Raw genomic sequence first — 19,215 nt, 5'->3', positions numbered from 1 at the left:
GCGACCCGGGCTCGTCCGCCTCGTGTCTCCGTGGGCGCGGCAGTACTGACACCACGGTGGCCGCGGAGGACCAAACTCCTGCGTTTGCACGGTCAGCGGATGTCGGCCTCCGCCCCCTAGAGGAGGCGTAGCGACGAGGAGGAGGCCTGCAAAAGTTGGAAAGGCTGGCTGGTCTATCTTGCCGAGGAACTTCTGGAGCTTAGGAGGTTTTGATTCTTACTCTAAGAGAAGGGTAAGTGGTTTTTAAACGTCGATCTCTCCAAATGAGCTGCGCTTGGTTTTGACTACTTGTCTTTCCTTCCCTCTGTCCCGGGGGTACGAGCTACAACCTGGCAGTTGACCAGGACTGCAAGCTCCTAGCCCTGTCTGCTGGGAGGCTTTTAAAGAGCAAGCAAGCAAGCAAACAAACAAACAAATAAAAACAACTCACAACTACCACCACCACCAACAATAACAAAAACAAGTCCTAGGCTCGAACTACCCTTGAGATGTGCACAGCAGGTGGCCGGGTGGTTCAGTCTGGGTGATTTCTGCAGCCACCAAGGCTCATGTGCCCCGACTTTCCAGCTACAGGCAGAGAGAGGACTTTCTGTACTCTGGCCTCCCTGCTGGCTCCGGCTCTTAGGGAAGGCAGCGGTCACAGTTACCTCTCCCCACGGTCTCACAGTGGAGCCAGGTGATCTCTGTGAACACATGGCCACAAGAATGGTACCGGCCGCTTTAATCGTGATCATTTATCTGCATTTCCAAGTTAATAATAATAACTCCGCACAATACGACGAGCCATTCTAGAACAGTGGCAGTACATCTTAAAACTATTGGGTCTCTTTCTTGGTCTTCATTTTAAAATACCTCCAGAAATTCTTATTTTATTCTGTTCTTCTTTTTAAAATCTATTTTATGTATATAGGCGTTTTGCGTGCATGTCTGCACCATATGCATGCCCAGGGTTCTCAGAGGACAGAAGAGGGTGTGGCCTCTCAGACTGGAGTGAGAGTTGGTTTTGAACCTGATCCACCACGTTGGTGCTGGAAGTCCAAATGAAGTCCTCAGTAAGGGGACAAGTGCTCTTTGCTGCTAAACCTACCCTCCACCCCCTCTGCCCTTGGTAAGGTGGCTTTACGCTGAGTTTGAGAACTGACCCATTGGTTCTCTGTTAAGATAGATGTCTAACCTTTTTCCTATCCCTTCAAATTTCATTTAAACCTATGGATGAATTCAAGCATACCCTAGAGGAGGAACTTTTAACTAAAAAATAAACCAAAGTACTGTATTCATAACACAAGTATTTGATAAATAGAAAAGTAATTTACCACAGCATAGTTAAAAAAGCAAAACAAAACACAAAAACAAACAAAAAACAAAGCAGCCAGGCAGGGTGGTCCTTGCTAGAAAGACTGAGGCAGGAAAATCACTGAGACTCCCGTCCAACCTGGTCTACAAACTGAGTTCTAGGTCAGCCTAGGCTACAGTGTGAGATGCTCCCAAAGTGGCAGAAAGCCCCGTGTTATCCTTCGTGAGACCATGGGTGATGCTAAAGCTTCCTGTGCTCCAGGCATCCCACGTGGGGTTCTCTCTGCTGTTGCAGGTGATCCCCATAGGTAGCTTATGCAGAGAGTGCGCTACCATCGGGTAGATTAGCTTTCCCGATAGACCCATATCCTGTGTGTTTCTTAATTTATAGGCATTTGAAGAATGCCCAGGTAGATGGTTTCATTAGAAACATGTGCTTCAGTGAAGTGTGTACCTAATTATTCTTTGTCAATAGAAAATCGGGAGTCAGATATTGGAGTGAGAACTTGAAATGATCGGAAAAGTAACAGAGAAGCCACCACAGACCTCCTCTCAGTTCCTCAGCGCAAAAGACTAAGCCCCTTTCTCAGCCCCGCCTCACTGCTTTCTGTCTCCTGTCTGTCCTCAGTCCTCCACGACTTCTGTGGTTAATTTTGGTCCGCTAGTGGCTAGCTCCGCCCTCTGTCTCAAAGCAAACTTGATTGTCAGAGTGTGATCAACTACCACACAACACTCCAGCCTGCAGCTTGGTGACCCCAGTTTCTCATCCGTCCCAGGATTCATTTCAGAGACATTAAAGACAATCTAGGCCAATATTTCCAGAGGTGAGTTCAGAAGATTATACGTTAGAAAAACAGTGTCTGCCAACATTGAAGGCTCAGGACTTGGGCTCTAGCTCCCTGTGACCTGTGTGACCCTGTCCAGGCCCTGAACCTCTTCTGGTGTCTTCTCATTTTTAAAATAGGGGCTTTGCTTTTAGTCCTGCATAAGGTAACAGTTTTAGTAACTTTCCATTCTTGCCTATTGTGAAGATAATTAAATGTGTGGAGATAAAGGAAAAACCGCATACATTTTAGGAAAAGCTGAATATTAGGGCTTAAAGAATTTCATAATTGCTGTTGGTATATTGTGCTGTTTCTTTCTTTGTGATTCTCTTTGATACAGCACCAGGGTTACAAAGTGGATGATGATAGTGTGGTTGAGTTCAAAGGCAGAGAGTTTGATCTGGAGCCCGATCAGTCGATCAGTCGATTGCAAAGGCTCAGCGGGGAATAAGATCAAGGGACGCAGAAGGGTGGTGCTATCCTTTGCAGCATTATCCAAAGTGGTAGGGGAGGTGAGGAGGACCAGTCTCCTGGGCCCAGGACTGCCTTCCTGCCCCTCTCCTGACCTCCTTCCTCCCCCTTAAAATGTAAGTAAATAAATGCGTTAGCAACACGAGACAGGCCCTGGCTTAGAACAATTTTGATTTTATTATTACCATAGTCTTTTCAGGCTGGTAAGGGTGTCTGTTGGTCAGATGTGCTGGAAATGATAGAAACCGGAAAGTGAAGAAGCAGAGTGAGGTGGGAACATCCCTGAATCACAGCATTCAAGATGCAGAGGCTGTACGACGGAGAGCTGGGGGCCAGCGTGGGCTGCTGGGAGCCAGCGTGGGCTGCGTAGGATTTTCAAGACCAACCTGGTCCACATAGCTAGACACTATCTCAAAAAAGCTGAAATCGGGTGTAGAGCCCAGTTGTAGATGCTTAGCAGGCATAGGGCCCAGGTTCCAGCCTCAGCCTGGCAATGACAGAAAAGAAAAAAAAAGAAAAAAATGAGTTGCGTGTGAGTGTGTGTGTGTGTGTGTGTGTGTGTGTGGTGTATGGGTCATGGCATTTTCTGGGTTTAGTACAGTAACACTGTGGTGTGTGTGTGTGTGTGATCATGTGTTTCTGTGTGTGTGGGTGTGTGGTGTGTACAGTTCACGGCATTTTCTGGGTTTGGCACAGCACCTCTACTGGAAAGTGTCATCCTCTGAGCGAAGCAGCTGTGACCTGAAGCAGGAAGCTTTGACTACTTGTTTACGAGAGATCCCTCAAGATCATGATGGGTGACTGTTGACATTCCCTCATAGAAAGGTGGGGTTGTAGAACCCTTATCTGATATTCCAGCCTCTCCCCTTCTGTACCTCAGGGCCAACTATATGCAGTTCTGCTAACTGTGCTCGGCCTCATTGGCCCAGAAGGCCTAGAGTGTTTGGCAGGTGGAAGCGCAACTGGAGAGGGTTTCTGTCTGTCCAATCTGTGCTGGGTGAGACTTTCCAGTGGTGTGGTTGATGTGGAGTCATCTGAGCTCTTGTACGAAACCCCTCGCCCACGCTCTAAGAAACCCCTCACCCACACTCTAAGAAACCCCAAACCCACGCTCCTTAAGTCAGCCTTGCAATCGCAGGCGAGCCCTCCGTCAGACGTGGCTTACCCTGAGACCCCATAACGAGGTGGGGTACTTGTTTACATCTCTCCAGGGAGAGTTTGGCCACACTCACATTTAATATTGAAAACGTGTTATTGAGTAAACAACCAGCAGTGCATGCGTGGTATTAGTGTTTTGCTTGACTTCTTTTCTGGACTGGATAGAAAACTTGGCATTTGTTTTTCTCAGGTTCCGAGGTTTGCCTCTCTGATATTCCTGGTGTTTGGGGGATGTGATTGTTTTTCCAGCTAGCAAAACCTCCCAGGTCATAGCAGAATTTATTTGATTGGATTATTTAAAGAAATTATGAAAAGGCGCAGTTAAAATTATGGGGCTATAACTAAACCCGTTCATTACTTCTCTACCCCTTTGGTGTTCCCAGTTACATAATTTTATTCGTTAACTAGCCTTGCTTTTCTTAGAGTTTATTTTTAACTGGGCTTTTTCTTCCTTTTAATAATAACAGGAGGGCAGAAAGGTTACCCGGACCTTTGTAATGTATAAACAACTGCACTGTTTTCTAGGTTTAAATTTTCTTTCTGTTTTCGTTACAATGAACGGCAGAGGGCTTTGAGAAATGATTCTGTGGGTGAAGGCACTTGCCACCAATGCTAAACCACCTCATTTTGATCCCTGGATCCCACAGGGTGGGAGGAAAAAACTGGCTCTTGGCTGTTCTTCATACATGACCCTGCCCTGCATGTGCCTACACCTTCTTTTACATACGCACACACTCATATAAACAAATGTAATGGAAAGCTACAGGAAGTCTAATGTTTCCATAACCTGATGAATTTCAAAAGCAGGGTGCTAAAAGGGAAAAGAAAATAACAAAATTCAAAATAAATAAAGTTAGTAAATATAAACTAATTGCACACATTACTCTTGAATGCACATAAGCACACCGGGCAGTTACTAGCATTGGATTTATGGTACTAACCGATTCTTCAAAGTGTGGCCCAGAGCTGGCTGGAGGATTAGTGCAATAGGCTTCAGTTATGGCTATAATGCGTTAGGTTATTAAAAGGCTAACTTGTTAAAGCTAGGCATAAATGTTTACTCCTTTTTTCCTCTGGACTTTCAGCATTTCATCATCTGACTGAAAATCCCTAAATCCAATGTTTGTAAGATTTTTAAGACACCACAACCCAGTCTAAACAAACAAACAAAAGCCATCAGATATGGTATCCTGCTGTCTTTTCCAGACGTTTTTGTTTGTGTGTTGTTGAAGGCACTAAACCCCCACGGGAAGTGGTATGGCGGATTTTGCTTTGTAGCTGAAGGATTTTCAGGATGAAAGGTCCTTGAACTTGAGATGAGATCAGTGGAAAGCTTCTGGTGTAAACTGCTGTTTGAAACTTTGTTTAATCTGTCCGCTCTGGGGGAGAGAAAACAGTGGCAGCCTGGGTACAATGTGATAATGTATTAATGTTGTCTTAGTCTCTAGGTCACCATGGCAACTGGACAGAAGTTGATGAGGGCTGTTCGAGTGTTTGAGTTTGGTGGACCTGAAGTGCTGAAACTCCAGTCCAACGTGGCAGTTCCTGTTCCCAAAGACCATCAGGTGAGGATAACCATTCCGAGCAGGTGATGCTTGCTCTGAGCAGATGCACAGCAATCTACAAAGGTGCTGGACTAGGATGCTGTTTAACTGTCTCTGTGAATCCTGACAAAGTAACACACATGATAATTACTGAAGTAGACATTGAAAAGGAATGACCCTGGCTACCACTGATGTGGGAGTCCCCTCTGTGTGCTGTGAATACCATTGGTGAATAAAGAAACTGCCTTGGCTTTTGATAGGGCAGAACTTAGGTAGGTGGGGAAAAACTAAAACTGAATGCTGGGAGGAAGAAGGGTGGAGTCAGAGAGACGCCATGTAGCTCCACCGGAGACAGATGCTGGAACTTTACCCCATACACAGAATAATAGAAATGGGTTAAATTAAGATGTAAGAGCTAGCCAAGAAGGAGTTAGAGCTAATGGGCCAAGCAGTGGTTTAACTAAGCAGTTTCTGTGTGGTTATTTAGGCTCTGGGCAGCTGGGATGAACAAGCAGTCTCATACAATGCTACCACGATGTTTCTAAGGCTGGACTTCACCTTTGTGGTCTAGTCATGGGGTTTCAGTGCCATCATGCGAGTTCTGAATACGTTTGTTATCATGAACCTCCTGATTTTTGTTTTTCACATGGTGGAAAAGTAATTTCCGCTCTGCATTATTAAGAGAATTCAGTTACTCAGTTATAGGATTTTATTGTCTCTAGTGATCTGTTTTTTAGCAATATTTTTTGATTCAAATTGTGCATATATATATGCGTGTATGTATATGTATAGCAAGGTGCATTCCATTCCACTAGTCTAATATCCTTAGAAAACCTTAGAAGAAAAAAATATTTTTTTCAGCTTATCCATAGCTCATCTTTCCAGGTTCATTCCTTATCACCCTCTCAGCAGACTGTAGCAGCCTTCAGTTTATCCAGTTTCTTCACGAGACTCTTTCCATCATTGTACACATTCCTTGGACTTGAAAATAACCCCTCCCTATTCCTACAGAATTTCTACCTATTTGTTAAGTCCTTCTGTCAGACCTCCCTTTACTCTTATAGCAGAGATAGATACTGTGTTCTGAAGGAGACCATGCTCTTCTGCACTATGGGGGCTTGAACCCAGGGACTCCAGCACACTAGGTAAGCATTCTGCTGACAGTCTACATCCGCAGCCCCCAAACTCAGCTCTTTGATAGATGTAGCCTCAGAACCTCAGTGGTCCACCAACAGAAGATTGCGCCCTGATTCCTGCAGAGCTGGTGGGGAGCCGCCCTCCACCAGCAACTTGGGAACCCAGGCCTCTTTCATTGTGGACTTTGTAGGCTTTAGCAGGGAGCTTGCGTGGAAAGAGAAGGTTTTGGGGGAGGTTTTGCTGGACCAAGCCTCCAAGTGACTGAAGTACTTTGGCTCACTATTCTGTGCTTCCACCTTGGTCCCTTGGCTCCTCATGTGTGAAGGAGGACGGGTGTCTTAGTTACTTTTCTATTGTGTGAAGAGACACCGTGACCAAGGCAACTGATAGGAAAATGAACATACTGGATCTTACAGTTCCAGAAGGGGAACCCATGGGGTTTCTGTTGCTGTGACGAACCTTCCTGAGCAAAAGTTACTTGGGAAGAAAAGGGTTTATTTCACCCACACTTGCAACTACTGATTCATCACTGAAAGCAGAGAGGGTAAGAACTGAAACAGAGATGGAATCTGAAGGCAGGAGCTGAAGGCAAAGACCATGGAGGGCGCTGCTTACTGGTGTGCTCCTCATGGTTTGCTCAGCCTGCTTCATTATCGACCCCAGGACCACCAGCCCTGGGATGGTATCAAACACTGGGCTGGGCCCTCATACACCAGTCACTAATTAAGAAAATACCCTACAGACCTGCCTACAGCCCAGTCTTGTTGGGGCAGTTCCTTAATTGGGTTCCCCTCCTCTCGGATGACTAGAGCTTGTGTTGGGTTGGCATAGAACCAGCCAGCATAGTTTACAATTTGATAAACAACATCCCCACAACCTTTCCTTTCTCATTCATCCCCAAGATCACCAGCTAATATCACAATATAAAATATTTTACAAACCCCACAGTCTTTACAAATTCAAACACTAAAATTTCAGTCTCTTTAAAAATGCAAAGTCTGTGTAAAACTTCAAAACCTCTTTTAAAGTTCAAAGTCTCTGAGCTATGGGCTCTTGTGAAATCACGGTAAGTCTTACTTTAAGAAGTGTGGTAACCTGAATGAAGCAAAACCAAGCTGCAGCAGTGCCTTCCACATACCCCCCAAACCCAGCAGGGTCAGGCCCGTCACCTACCCCCAGGTGCCCACTTGTCTCAGGGTTGCTATTGCTGGGACAAAATATCGTAATCAAATGCAGCTTGGGGAGGAGGAGAGGCTATTGCACTCCCTGTACCATATCACAGCTCACCCAAGCAGTGAGGTCAGAAATGCGAGCAGAGGGCAGGAGCCTCAAGATGGAGGCTGGTGTAGAGACCATGGAGGGTGCTGCTTCCTCGCTTGCTCTTCATGGCTTTCTCTTCTTGCTTTCCTATGGCACTCAGGGCCACCTGCTTAGGAATGGCACCACCAAAATGGGCTGAGCTCCCACATCACTGTTTAAGAGACTACCTTCCGGGCTGGTCTCCAGTCAGACCGTGTGGAAACAGTTTCCCGGTTGGTGTTCCCCGCTCTCAGGTGACCACAGTGTGTGCCAAGTTGGCATAACAACCAGCTGGCACATGGTGTAGTGTTCCTCATACATATCTTGGGGACACATGGAGTTCGCTGAAACACACCTCTCTGAGCATCTTTTATTGTTTCCTGAGAGTTTTGAATAGCGTGTAAGCCAGTCTACCTTACTTCTTAATGTAGACTTAGAATGCAGACTTGTTGAAGGCACAGGCTTGTTGGGTCTTGCTTTTTTTTTTTTTTTTTAATATTCCTCAGTTTTTCTAGCTCTGTCATTATCCTTATAAGGATAATGACATCATTGTAAGGTTAAGCATCATTGTTAGGCAGTGCCACAATGCTCTGTGTGACCTGAATTGTATTGTCTTACAGGTTCTAATCAAAGTCCATGCCTGTGGTATCAACCCTGTAGAGACCTACATTCGCTCTGGCACCTACAGCCGAATACCCGCGTTGCCCTACACTCCAGGCACCGATGTGGCCGGGGTCATCGAGTCTGTTGGAGACAGTGTATCTGCTTTCAAGGTATTCCATTTTTGATGATTTCTATTTTGACTTAGGAGCATTCTTCCGAAATTTAATTATAGCTTTAAAGGCTTTCAAAGGTATTGATTGCACAGTTTCTGCTAGTTGGGGGACTCCTAGCCAAAAAGAAAGTATTTCGTATCCAGAGGCCTTGCTTGTCAGCACAGCTGGGAATCAATAGTGGGTAATTTCAGTGTCGTCATGACTCGGTGGATGAGCTGTGGTCTGTTTAGTCTAATAGAAACTTGTGAGAGAGAAAACACAGGGATGTCAGACGGCCCCAACCCTTCTCACACAGACAGAACACACAGGGGGTATCAGATATCCCAGCCCTTCTCACACTGTTTAATTTCTTTTCACAAAGTAGAAGAAAGGCTAGCTCTTTTGGAGGATAAATAAAACTCCATGTTTTATTTATCCTGCATGTGCAGTGTCTCTCTGCCGTGTCAGAGTTGAGATCAGGGCTGTGGTCATGGCTGTCGTTACTGTTCTGCCGAAAGACTTGCCCAGCATGGATCGTGTTTTTGGAGGATGCTTACGCCCACCCTCTTCCCTCCTACTTCCTTGACTCCTGTGCTCAGCTCTGGCAGCATAGTCACCAAAATGGGGCTTCACTGGAGAAACTTAGCGTGGTCCTGTGCAGGAAGTGGGCAGATCCCTGCAGCTTTCCACTTCTCGGCTTGTGGCAATGTGGTATCTGCCCCCATAGTGTCTCTAAAGCTTTCTTGCTAATGCCAGTAGTCCTGGAGTCAGCGGGCCCTTCTATGTCATTATCATAACTTCCCAATGACATTTGACACTTTCAGTCGCTTAACGTTTTCTTAGACAGCAAAAGCCAAGCCCAGCCTTTACTCTGGGTTCTGCAGTGCCCCTGTACTGCTTGCCCTTCCTCCAGGCATCCTCGTTTGCCGTCGTTGCTCTGTGAATGCCACCTTAATTCTGGTACCCTCTCAGTCCCACCCAGACCTGCCTCCCATGTTTTCTTGCTCTGCCATTGCCTGTCTCCCTTTCCTTCCCCTCCTCTTAGACGTGAGCCTGCTTGAGATCTGGGACCATGCGCTGTCATAGATAACCCCCACAGGACTCCAAAGCAGTTGTTCTTCAAGTCCGAACAACACAGATGTCAATAGGGCGCGTTTTCAAGTCATAAAGTGGGGCTCATCTACTTGGTCCTCCTTGCTCATTCCCAGACAACACCGCCCCCATGCTCACACTGGCCTTTGGTGCTCAGTTTTCCTCCAAAGCCTTTTCACATCCACCCTGCAGCACAGTGCTGTTGGCTTTTCATCTCTTTATTATGGGGCCAGTTGAGTATACGGAGGCCATCATTGCACAGTAGTTTATTCTAGGGTCTACCTTCCTTTCTTCCTTCCTCCCTTCCTCTCTCTCTCTTTCTTTTTTTCCCCTAAAGATGTAGGCCAGGTATTCTTGTGGCCAGCCATTTCTCTAGGCACATGGGACTTGTTAGCAAAAGTGTGTGCCTTTCTATGGCCAGGGTGTAGCAGGTAGCCATTACCAGGGGGCCTTGCTTCTTGCTGTGAGAGGAACTGGAGTCTGCTCTGTCTCTCTCTCTCTGCTATTTCAATCTTAATTGGAAGAAACTATGGAACTTAAGGGCACTCCAGTTTCCTCATCTGTCGGCAATGATGGAGTGCGCGTGTTCCCTAGGTCACTGTGGTGGTTATGTAGGAGGCCACGGCGCCCAGCTTAGTAAGTGCTCAGCAGAACTACAGTCCTGTTCCCCTGCCTCCTTTAATGCTTCCTTTTATAAGTTCCCACTTAGAAATCATGCATAGACGTTCAGTGTTTCAGTTGCATTCGAGATGCCGAGTGGGAGACACCCATATGTAAATGAGTATTTCTTGTCTTCCTGTAAGGTTGTCATTGTAAAAGTCTCGTCCTTCTTGTCCTAATAGGAATCACGGCTGAGACTCTCGTTGATCTCTTTTTCAGAAAGGGGACCGGGTCTTCTGCTCCAGCACAGTTTCTGGCGGTTATGCAGAGTTCGCTCTGGCAGCGGATCACACTGTCTACACCCTGCCCGAGACGCTGGACTTCAAGCAGGGCGCTGCACTTGCGATCCCGTACTTTACAGCCTGCAGGGCTCTGTTCCACAGGTGAGGGGCGCTGCTGCTCACAGCCCAGGCGGGCAGCTCTCCCCACCTGTTTGCTGCCGGTACCGCGGCTGCTTGTCATTCGCCATAAAACCTATCTGGGGTCATGACAGTTATGGAGAGGGCAGGAGTTTGATCATTTTGAGGAAGAAAGAAGGAATTAATCCCTTGAATGGAGATGATTTTCTCAAAACCTGGGAATCAGGAGGGACATGTTACAAGATCCTGAGGTATCTTTCTGTGTCTTAGTCATTGTGCTATTGCTGGGAAGAACCACGATGACCATGGCAACTCTTACACAGGGAAGCATGTGGTTGGGAGTTTGCTATGGTTTCAGAGCATTAGTCCACTGTCACTAAGACAGAGGGCATGGCAGCAGGCAGGCATGGTGCTGCGGCTAAGAGTCTACATTTCCCAGGCAACAGGAAGTGACTGACTGTCACACCGAGGGCTGCTTAAACAAAAGAGACCTCAGAGCCCAACCCCACCGTGACACACTTCCTCCAACAAGGCCGCACCTCCTCATACTGCCTCTCCCTTTGGGAGCCATAGTTTTTCAAATCACCACATACAATGGACAAATATTTCAAGAGAGTCAAGTTTTCTGATCAATCCAAGACTCTCTGGTGGTGAGATGGAACCAGGCAAAGGTAATAAGAGCTCTAAATAGAAGAAGCAGCCAAGGGGGTGGTCACTGCTGCAGCAGCGGCCCCGGTGTCTGGTACTTCTTCGGTTATTCCCGTTGAACATGGAAGACAGTGGATGAAAGTAAGGGAACGCCGGACATGGGGTGCTGGGTATTCTTCATGAAGGGTGAGATCCAGAACGCAGCTCGACTGGGGTTGAGTTATTAAAAGCCACAAGAGTTAACAAGTAAACAGCGTGAATACATGGTTTATACAGTGACGGTGCCTGTCGGTGTTTAAAAGAGCATAGTTACACGGCACAGGCACAAAGCCTGGGCATTTCACAAGATTTTCAGAGGTGTGGAGAGGCAAGGGCATTTTCTTAGCACTGCCAGAAGCAGCCTACCTGCTATTACCAGGGTAACCCTGGACCCCAGGATAAAGACTGAGCTGTAGAACGCTTGTCTTGGGACACTCTCTGTGGGGACACCTGGGCACGAGGGACTCTAGTTCTTCTGGTTCAGAAGTTCCACCAACATCACAGACTGTAGCCTAAGAACTGCAGTGTGATTTCTGCATCCAACATGGACAGAGGCAGGACGCAGATTCCCAGTGGCATCTCTTGAGCGGGTACTGCACAGAAGAACTCTTCATTCTGACTCTGGGGACCATCCTTTTGAGCCCTGAGTTAGAGGACGTTTGACTCCATGTCAGGATGCAGTAGCTCTCTGCGTGTTGGCTGGAGCAAGGGTAGAAATTCCTCAGTGATGATGGAAAACACCGGCTCTTGGTTAGCCTCGAAGGAGAGAGTAATGAATGCACCTCTGCTTTGTTCCACAGTGCCCGTGTGCGAGCTGGGGAAAGCGTCCTGGTTCACGGGGCCAGCGGAGGAGTAAGTATCTGTCTTTCTAAGTCTGTTTAAGTGAGCATGGAGTTACGGGTCTCATGTAATAGTTCATGAAATCTCTACCTTTTTACTCTTTAAATTTTAAAAAGTTATTCTTTGAGCGTTTCATACATTGCACTCAGTGGGTTTGACTTTCCCAACTTCATGTCCTCTTCTTCTTCTTCTTTTAAAAATAACCCATTGGGTCCAGAGTCAGTGGTATCTAGATGAGAAGCCATCTGCAGGAATACAGTGGGCCAAGGAGGACCACACACTGCAGAAAACTGTTCCTTCCTCCCCCGGCCATCATCAGCTGCCAGTAGCTCCTCAGCTGGAACAAGGCCTGGTGCACCTCTCCTCTCTCTGTGCTGGAAGCTGACATTGTACACAGTAAAGTCACTTTGAAGAGCCAAATTTATAGTCATGCTCCCACTCCTGGGCCTTTCGGGCTGCGAAGCATCTTGAGATGCAGTCCCCGAGTGAATCCATGGCTGATGCTGTAGCGGTTCTTGCTTAATAAATTCAGCAGGACACCTGATAAAAAAATTAACGTGGTGGGCGGTGGTGAACTTCTCTTCTGTCTAGCCCCTCCCCTCAACACAACACACACTGTGATGACATCCAAGGAGTGTGTGGTATATAACCGTGTCCTCAACTCCACAATCCAAGGCTTCAAATGTTAGCGTCTAGTGGGGCAAAGATTCAGAACCTAGGACCTCAGCCCCTGTAGGAAATCACCAAGCACTGCACTGTTGAGGCCTCCTCAGCGAGCTTCCTGCAGCCTGTCTCCAAGGAGCAGGGAGGGAAAAGCAGAGCCGTGCATTTGGGATTTGGTAACTAGCACAGAGACTTTGGAAATGTTGGCGAGAAGATTTCACGTCGTTAAAACCCAGGACCTGGGACGCAATGGCTCACCTTCAGGGAGCTTGTCAACCCCCAGTACTGGGGGCTCTGGGTAGCTCATGGGCACGGCATGCCCCGTGTGGCGATGGTGGTGCCCTGACAACATGACCGGCCTCTCAAAGTGCCAGGTAACTCACGAAGTCAGGGCACTCTGTGACTCTTTAGAGATGAACTTCCTGTTTCGTCTCCAGCTTCCTGAATGCCTCAAAGAAATCAGTCCTCGGGACTTCACAGATTAGACGATTAATCAAAAAGCCCAAGGTGTCTCTGTGGCTTGAGGAGACACCAGCTGCGCTCACTGATTACAGTCACCAAAGGCTGGTCTGATGAAGTTTAAATTTAACATAATAACCGAAGGTTTGAAAAGCACATGTGTTGAGAGCCTGGCGCTCTGTAGAGAGGAGAGATTTTGGTTCAGTGCAGAGAGAGGAGTTTAAAGGAAATCTCTTTATTCCCTTCACCCTCGCTTCCGAGGGATTGGTTTGCTTTTTTAAAAGGTAAAATCGAAACTTGGTTTTCGGAGCTGGTTGAGCCTGCTAAATCCTGGCTGGCCGGGCCGGCTGACAGCCCGCTGTGTGAAGCACCTGTGATCCTCCTGCCCTCTCTGAGGGACACAGAGCCCTGGCTTTCTCTGGCTTCTGTCTGTACTCTCTGTTCTCACTTAATTCCCGTTCCTGCGGGATTATGTGCGGGTTTAAGATGACGTGGATTTACAAACACAGCCATCGTCCTAGTGTGTTGGTGGGGAATGCCTCCTTTTACTGCTAGCAAAGTAAGTTGGAGATAAATAGCTGGCAAATAATGGCACATAATCTCCTGGAAAATATTGTGGGTCTAACTGTTTGCATCAAGTCTGCTCTAAAATGGGATTTTATTAGAGTCAGAGTGTTAATAGAAAACTTCAATCATTGGCGTGGATGGTGATGACCCCTTAGTGCGGTTTTCGCCTAGTGGGCTGGCTGTCTTCTCCGTTAGTGGAGTCCTGCGTTCTTGTCTCTGTTAGAGTATAGAATCCCTGCCATAGCCTGACTGGCATAACCTCGTCCACCTCACGGACCTTATGGTCTTTCAACCTGTTTCAGCTCAGGAGGGTAGAATTTCTCCTGCTCTAGTGAGTTTCTCTCATTTTTGTAGTAGTTATTTTTTCTATCTTGCCCAACCCTGTTGGCCTTCCTGATCATAGCTTCTTCATTTTAAAATTTTTTTTGTATTATGTATACAGTGTGCTGTCTGTATGTTTTGCTGACATGCCACAAGAGAACATCAGATCTCACTGTAGATGGTTGTGAGCCACCGTGTGGTTCCTGGAACTGACCTCAGGATCACTGGAAAAGTAGTCAATGCTCTTAACTTCTGAGTCATCGAAGGCTTTTCAGGAACACAGAGACTATGTAACGTCAGGCTTGTGTTCTCTTTTCCAGGTTGGATTGGCTACATGCCAGGTTGCCAGAGCGCATGGCTTAAAGGTTTTGGGCACTGCTGGTTCTGAGGAAGGAAAAAAGCTTGTTCTGCAAAATGGCGCTCATGAAGTGTTTGATCACAAAGAAGTTAATTATATTGATAAAATCAAGGTAAAGTTTTCTACAGTTTTACATAAGTCAAACATTGTTTCTTGATTTACTTAAGTTATTTTAACTACTACCCTTTTACACTGTGTGTCTGAATGCCCTCTGTTGTCTCTGCTGAGTTCTATTCCTTTGGGCCTCTGCTGACCTTCACCTTATAATCTGGCACAGGCTGCAGTGGACCCAAAGCTCACCATGTCCTGTAGACTGGCTGGCCAGTGAAACTGGGGTCTATACATCTCTGTCTCCAACTCTGGGGTTACAGCTTTTGTTTCCCCCATGGAGATGGATCTGAAGAAGCCTGTGTAGCCCACGGTCCACCCTAGCCATCTCCCTGACCAGCCCTGATTATGCCCGTTTTAAATCACATTCTTCCTGCTGCCCTCCAGGTTTCCCAGGTTACTCTGCCAGTTTTGCCCCTATAAGCTCTGCCAAGTCCTTGTCACCTGCTGCTTAAGCCTCTGTTCCTCAGCCTTGATACTTGTAACTGAGCTCAGAGCCCCTCTGTCTTCTACTGCTCCCAGAGACATTTGTTCCTTTAAAAGTATGAAGAAATAACTAGAATAAATTGCTGTTCAAAGATGAATTTTGGCCCCCCCTGTTCTTATGGAGCTTCTAGTATTTAAAACATTGAACTATGAACACCCAAAAATAAAACAAAGAAAAACGCATAGCCCTTTCTGTGGCATGCAGTTCAGATGCTCAGTCTGGAACAGTTTGCATTGCCCTCTCCTACAAAGCTGTGGCTGAGGAGGCTGAAGCCTCCCCAAAGGCCTCGGGTGTAGCTTTCCCTCACCTTCCTTTTTGTGTTTAGGAATCTCCCTTTCATCCTCTGGGCCACTTTCTCTGACCAGTGTAAGCAATTCAACTCCAACTTTTTCATTCTGTGACTCGTGGCTTAGGTCTGCTAACCCTGTACTCAAGCCTTACATAAGAGCTGTGCTTGCGGTATTCTCTTCCCCAACCCCTGGCTTTAAGTGTGTTACATCCATTCTTTGCACTCTACCCCATGCTTGATTTAAGTATTCATTTCTGTAAAAACAAAACAAAACAAATGTAATATAAGATAACTAACTATAATATTGCTGGTTCTCCAAGAACCATTTTAAACATGAAGAACCAATACCCTACAGTGCAGACAAAGAGAATTAGTATAGCAAGCAAGTGATAAACCACTTAGTGCAACATTGAATACATACTCCACCCACAGAAACATACTACAGCCCCTCCTCGGCCCAGATGCACAGGTATCCACTTATACATACATATTTGCACACACAAATATATAAATATGCATGTGTGCATACACACACACACACACACACACACACACACCCTGGAAGGCCAAGTAGCTAGTACTTACTTGTTTACTTCTTTTTGTTTGTTAGTTTGTTTTGTTAAAAATGGGAGACCCCTAGGGTTTAGGAAGCTTTGATTTATTGTTTACCCTCTGTAAACATTTTTCATGATAGGAAGATTTTAACTAAGAAAAAAGTATTGTAAATAGAAGTTTCTGTCCTACCCTGTCCTGCAGCTGTTCATTCCCAAAGAAATGCACAGAGGCTTATATTAATTATAAACAGGTCTATTAGCTCAGGCTTATTGTTAGCTATCTCTTACAACTCAAATTAACTCATAATTCTGGTCTGTGTTTAGCCACGTGACTTAGTACCTTCTCTCAGTGGTGCATTTTCATCCTGCTTCCTCTTCATCTGGCTGGTGACTGACTGACTCTCTGCCTTTCCTCTTCCCAGAATTCTCTTAGTCTGGCTACCTCTCCTATACTTCCTGCCTGGCTACTGGCCAGTCAGCATTTCATTAAACCAGTATGAGTGACAAATCTTTACAGTGTACAAGAGCATTATGCCACAGCCAAGTATTTTATATTCATGCTGACTACACACACACAAAGAATTCATCAGATTTCATCTCATTATGGCCATTTATCTGGGGCTTCTTAGTCTTCACACTGCACAGGGCGGCTGCAGTATCATTGCCTTGTAATTAGATCATTCTAAAGCAGGCATTGTTAGTCTTAAAAACGTAGCATTTGCATGCCATCTCAAAGGCATATTTCTGTGGAACACGCTGCCGGAGAAGCGGTTTCATAGCAGCTCACCTTTATCTTCTTCCTTTTACTGTGCAGAAAGCTGTTGGTGATGAGGGGGTTGATGTGGTTATTGAGATGCTGGCGAATGTGAACCTGAGTAACGACTTGAAGCTCCTGTCCCGTGGAGGGCGGATAATCGTAAGTACTGTTCCTCATCGCTTTGAGTTTCCTGCCGTTGGCCCCATTCACAGTAATCGTCACTGTGGGCCTGATGTTTTCTCGACAGGTTGTTGGCTGTCGAGGCACTATTGAGATAAACCCAAGGGACACCATGGCAAAGGAGACAAGCATAATTGGAGTTTCTCTCTTTTCATCCACCAAGGTACAGGTGGACGTGGTTCTGATGTTGCCAGCTTAAACACTGGGAAATGTGTCTATCGGCAGGTTGACGGTAAAAGCGGTTGTTGAACTTGGTGACCCGACTAGAGCGGTAGATACCAGTCAGTCACTAGATGGTATATAATTTAGTCTGTGTTTGGGAGAGGGCATACTAGTCATAGCTATTTCACGACACCATTTCATGTACTAACACTGTCCCAGGATGTGTGATTGACAGAGAATTAAAAGGTAGTTCTGGGCAAAGTGCCAAATCCTGCACATTTGCAAAAGGACTTTTCTGGAATGGCTCTAGATATTGAGGTTCCTTAATTTTACCAAATGCAAGTCCTGTGTTCTTGCTGAGAAACAAATGACAATAAAACACACTTTAAATTTTTTTTCTCTCTCCACTAGGAGGAACTTCAGCAGTTTGCAGGCATCGTCCAAACAGGAATAGAAAATGGTTGGGTGAAACCCGTGATAGGTTCTGAGTACCCTTTGGAGAAAGTGGTCCAGGCCCATGAAGACATCATCCATAGCAGTGGGAAGACCGGGAAAATGATTCTTCTCTTATGATGACCAACTCTTTCTGGGATGCCCTGTGCCACTGTGACACCTTCGCCCCCAAGTCTTTCTGATACCATCTTTAATCAGTATTCATTTCATTGAGTTTCATGTATTAAAAACACTAATTTAGGGAGTAGACAGTGGAGTAACGCCGTAGCAGACAGCAGTGTGTAGTCTTGCGTGGTGTTAGCATGCAAAACTGTTTTTGCTTCTCTCTTTGTTTTCTTTGTTTGGTTTAGTGTTTCTATTTTATTTCATTTTGAGACAGAATCTTGCTCTGCAGTTCATGCTGGCATTGAACTCATGGTAATCCTTCTGTCTCAACTTTCCCAGTGCCGGGATAATAGTCCTGGACTACCACACAACTTCACTTCAGAACTTCTTAATTCCGTAACTTCATGCCTTTGCCTAAAATGTACCAATTCAAAATAAGACTATTGATCTGCTTGGGCTTCCAAGCCTACCTACCTTTATTAAGAGTCACCGGTCCTCTGATCGGCTGTGACTGTCTTGGACTTTGCAGGCTTTCTGGGCTGAAAAACATACTTCTAAAACTAACATCCTCTCAGCCTCTGGGAAGGGCGAACATGAGTAACGGCTGGGGAAGCTGTCAGTCTCTTTTCCTCACATTCCCGAAAATGCTGACAACTTCACTGAGCGCTGGTCAGCAGCCATGTTCCGGGAGGTCAGCAACCTTATCTAGGTCTGTGGTGTTCAGTGTGGTCCTCCATTAAATGCCTCATGGTTCTTTAGGGCTTCCTGAGCATGTGACACGAGTCACATAATTTGACATAATTTCATCTAAGATTGTAAGTTCACACATTTCGCACATGGGCAAGGTCTGCTTTAGTTCTCATGGTTTTGTAACCTGGAATAAATTCTGTAGAACACTGAAGCCTGTGCCTGTCTCCTTCGTGGGGCATAAGCCTCATTTCCGCATCGCTCCCGACCTTGTGGTTGCTTAGTAGGCCTGTTCTACGCTGCGATTCTTAGATTAAAAATCTCACACCAGTATTACATCCAAGGAGATGAGGTTCCCTCATTCACTTTGGGCTTGGTGTTTTCCACATGAACGTATCACCCTGACTTTTGGTACACTATGTGGATGACTGTCCTGTTTCATTTGTTCTGTTGAACACCACTCTGCTGTCTGAATGTCGAACCCTGCTAAGTCGTGAACAGACATCACTGTTCAAATTGGGGGATGTGGCCATTGACGTATGTGCTGTGACCAATGTGTTTTAGCCATTAGCATGGTCTATGCTCAGCCACCTTATTATCTTATCTTACTAATTATCTGTCCTATCAAATAGCATTCAGCAGAGTTTCAGAAAGACAGGGTTTTGGATCCTCAGAGTAGTATTTTCTGCGCTTCCTAAAATGGAGGGTTCTTTGTTCATGCAAAAAGAAAAAGGGATGATGCTTGTGTGAGCAGCTTGATCTGTTTGCAGAACTGTGAATGAGCTAATACACTTGTGAGGGCAAAACTAGCCACACTTAGAGTGACCTGCCAGGTTAAGGCACTGCGGCACCAGGTGTGTTTCCGCGTGAGTCTCTAATTCTGGTGCTAGTCCTGTCCCAAGTTCTGGATCATCAGCATCACTAACCAGGGCCCAGATCCCCAGGG

At 46.1% G+C, this 19,215-nt stretch overlaps 1 protein-coding gene across 2 annotated transcripts; it reads left to right on the top strand.

Moving 5' to 3' along the window:
- The first annotated feature begins 86 nt into the window (after nucleotides 1-86).
- Nucleotides 87-18,483, top strand: Cryz (crystallin zeta). 2 transcript variants are annotated; one of them, XM_050149487.1, is made up of 9 exons: nucleotides 87-232; nucleotides 5,188-5,311; nucleotides 8,347-8,499; nucleotides 10,453-10,616; nucleotides 12,080-12,131; nucleotides 14,450-14,599; nucleotides 16,740-16,841; nucleotides 16,930-17,025; nucleotides 17,436-18,483. In XM_050149487.1, exons 2-9 carry the CDS (start codon nucleotides 5,201-5,203, stop codon nucleotides 17,595-17,597), a joined length of 990 nt encoding a protein of 329 aa, XP_050005444.1. In that variant the 5' UTR covers nucleotides 87-232; nucleotides 5,188-5,200; the 3' UTR covers nucleotides 17,598-18,483. The 2 variants fall into 2 exon arrangements, with proteins under 2 accessions (XP_050005444.1, XP_050005445.1); XM_050149488.1 differs by having other exon boundaries at nucleotides 110-232; nucleotides 5,195-5,311.
- Nucleotides 18,484-19,215: the final 732 nt, after the last annotated feature.

The sequence above is a fragment of the Alexandromys fortis genome, unplaced genomic scaffold (genome assembly GCF_014885135.2).
Source record: "Alexandromys fortis isolate MF-2015 unplaced genomic scaffold, M_Fortis_MF-2015_v1.1 scaffold_68, whole genome shotgun sequence".
Classification (NCBI taxonomy): Eukaryota; Metazoa; Chordata; class Mammalia; order Rodentia; family Cricetidae; genus Alexandromys; species Alexandromys fortis.
Note: the sequence above shows the minus strand (reverse complement) of the source record. Positions and strands in the feature narration are given on the sequence as shown.

Coding starts and splice junctions, on each gene's coding strand:
- Cryz (XM_050149487.1), top strand. CDS start 5,201: ATGGCAACTGGACAGAAGTTGATGAGGGCTGTTCGAGTGTTTGAGTTT. Junction 16,842..16,929: donor CCCGTGGAGGGCGGATAATC/GTAAGTACTGTT, acceptor TTTTCTCGACAG/GTTGTTGGCTGTCGAGGCAC. Junction 17,026..17,435: donor CTCTCTTTTCATCCACCAAG/GTACAGGTGGAC, acceptor TCTCTCCACTAG/GAGGAACTTCAGCAGTTTGC.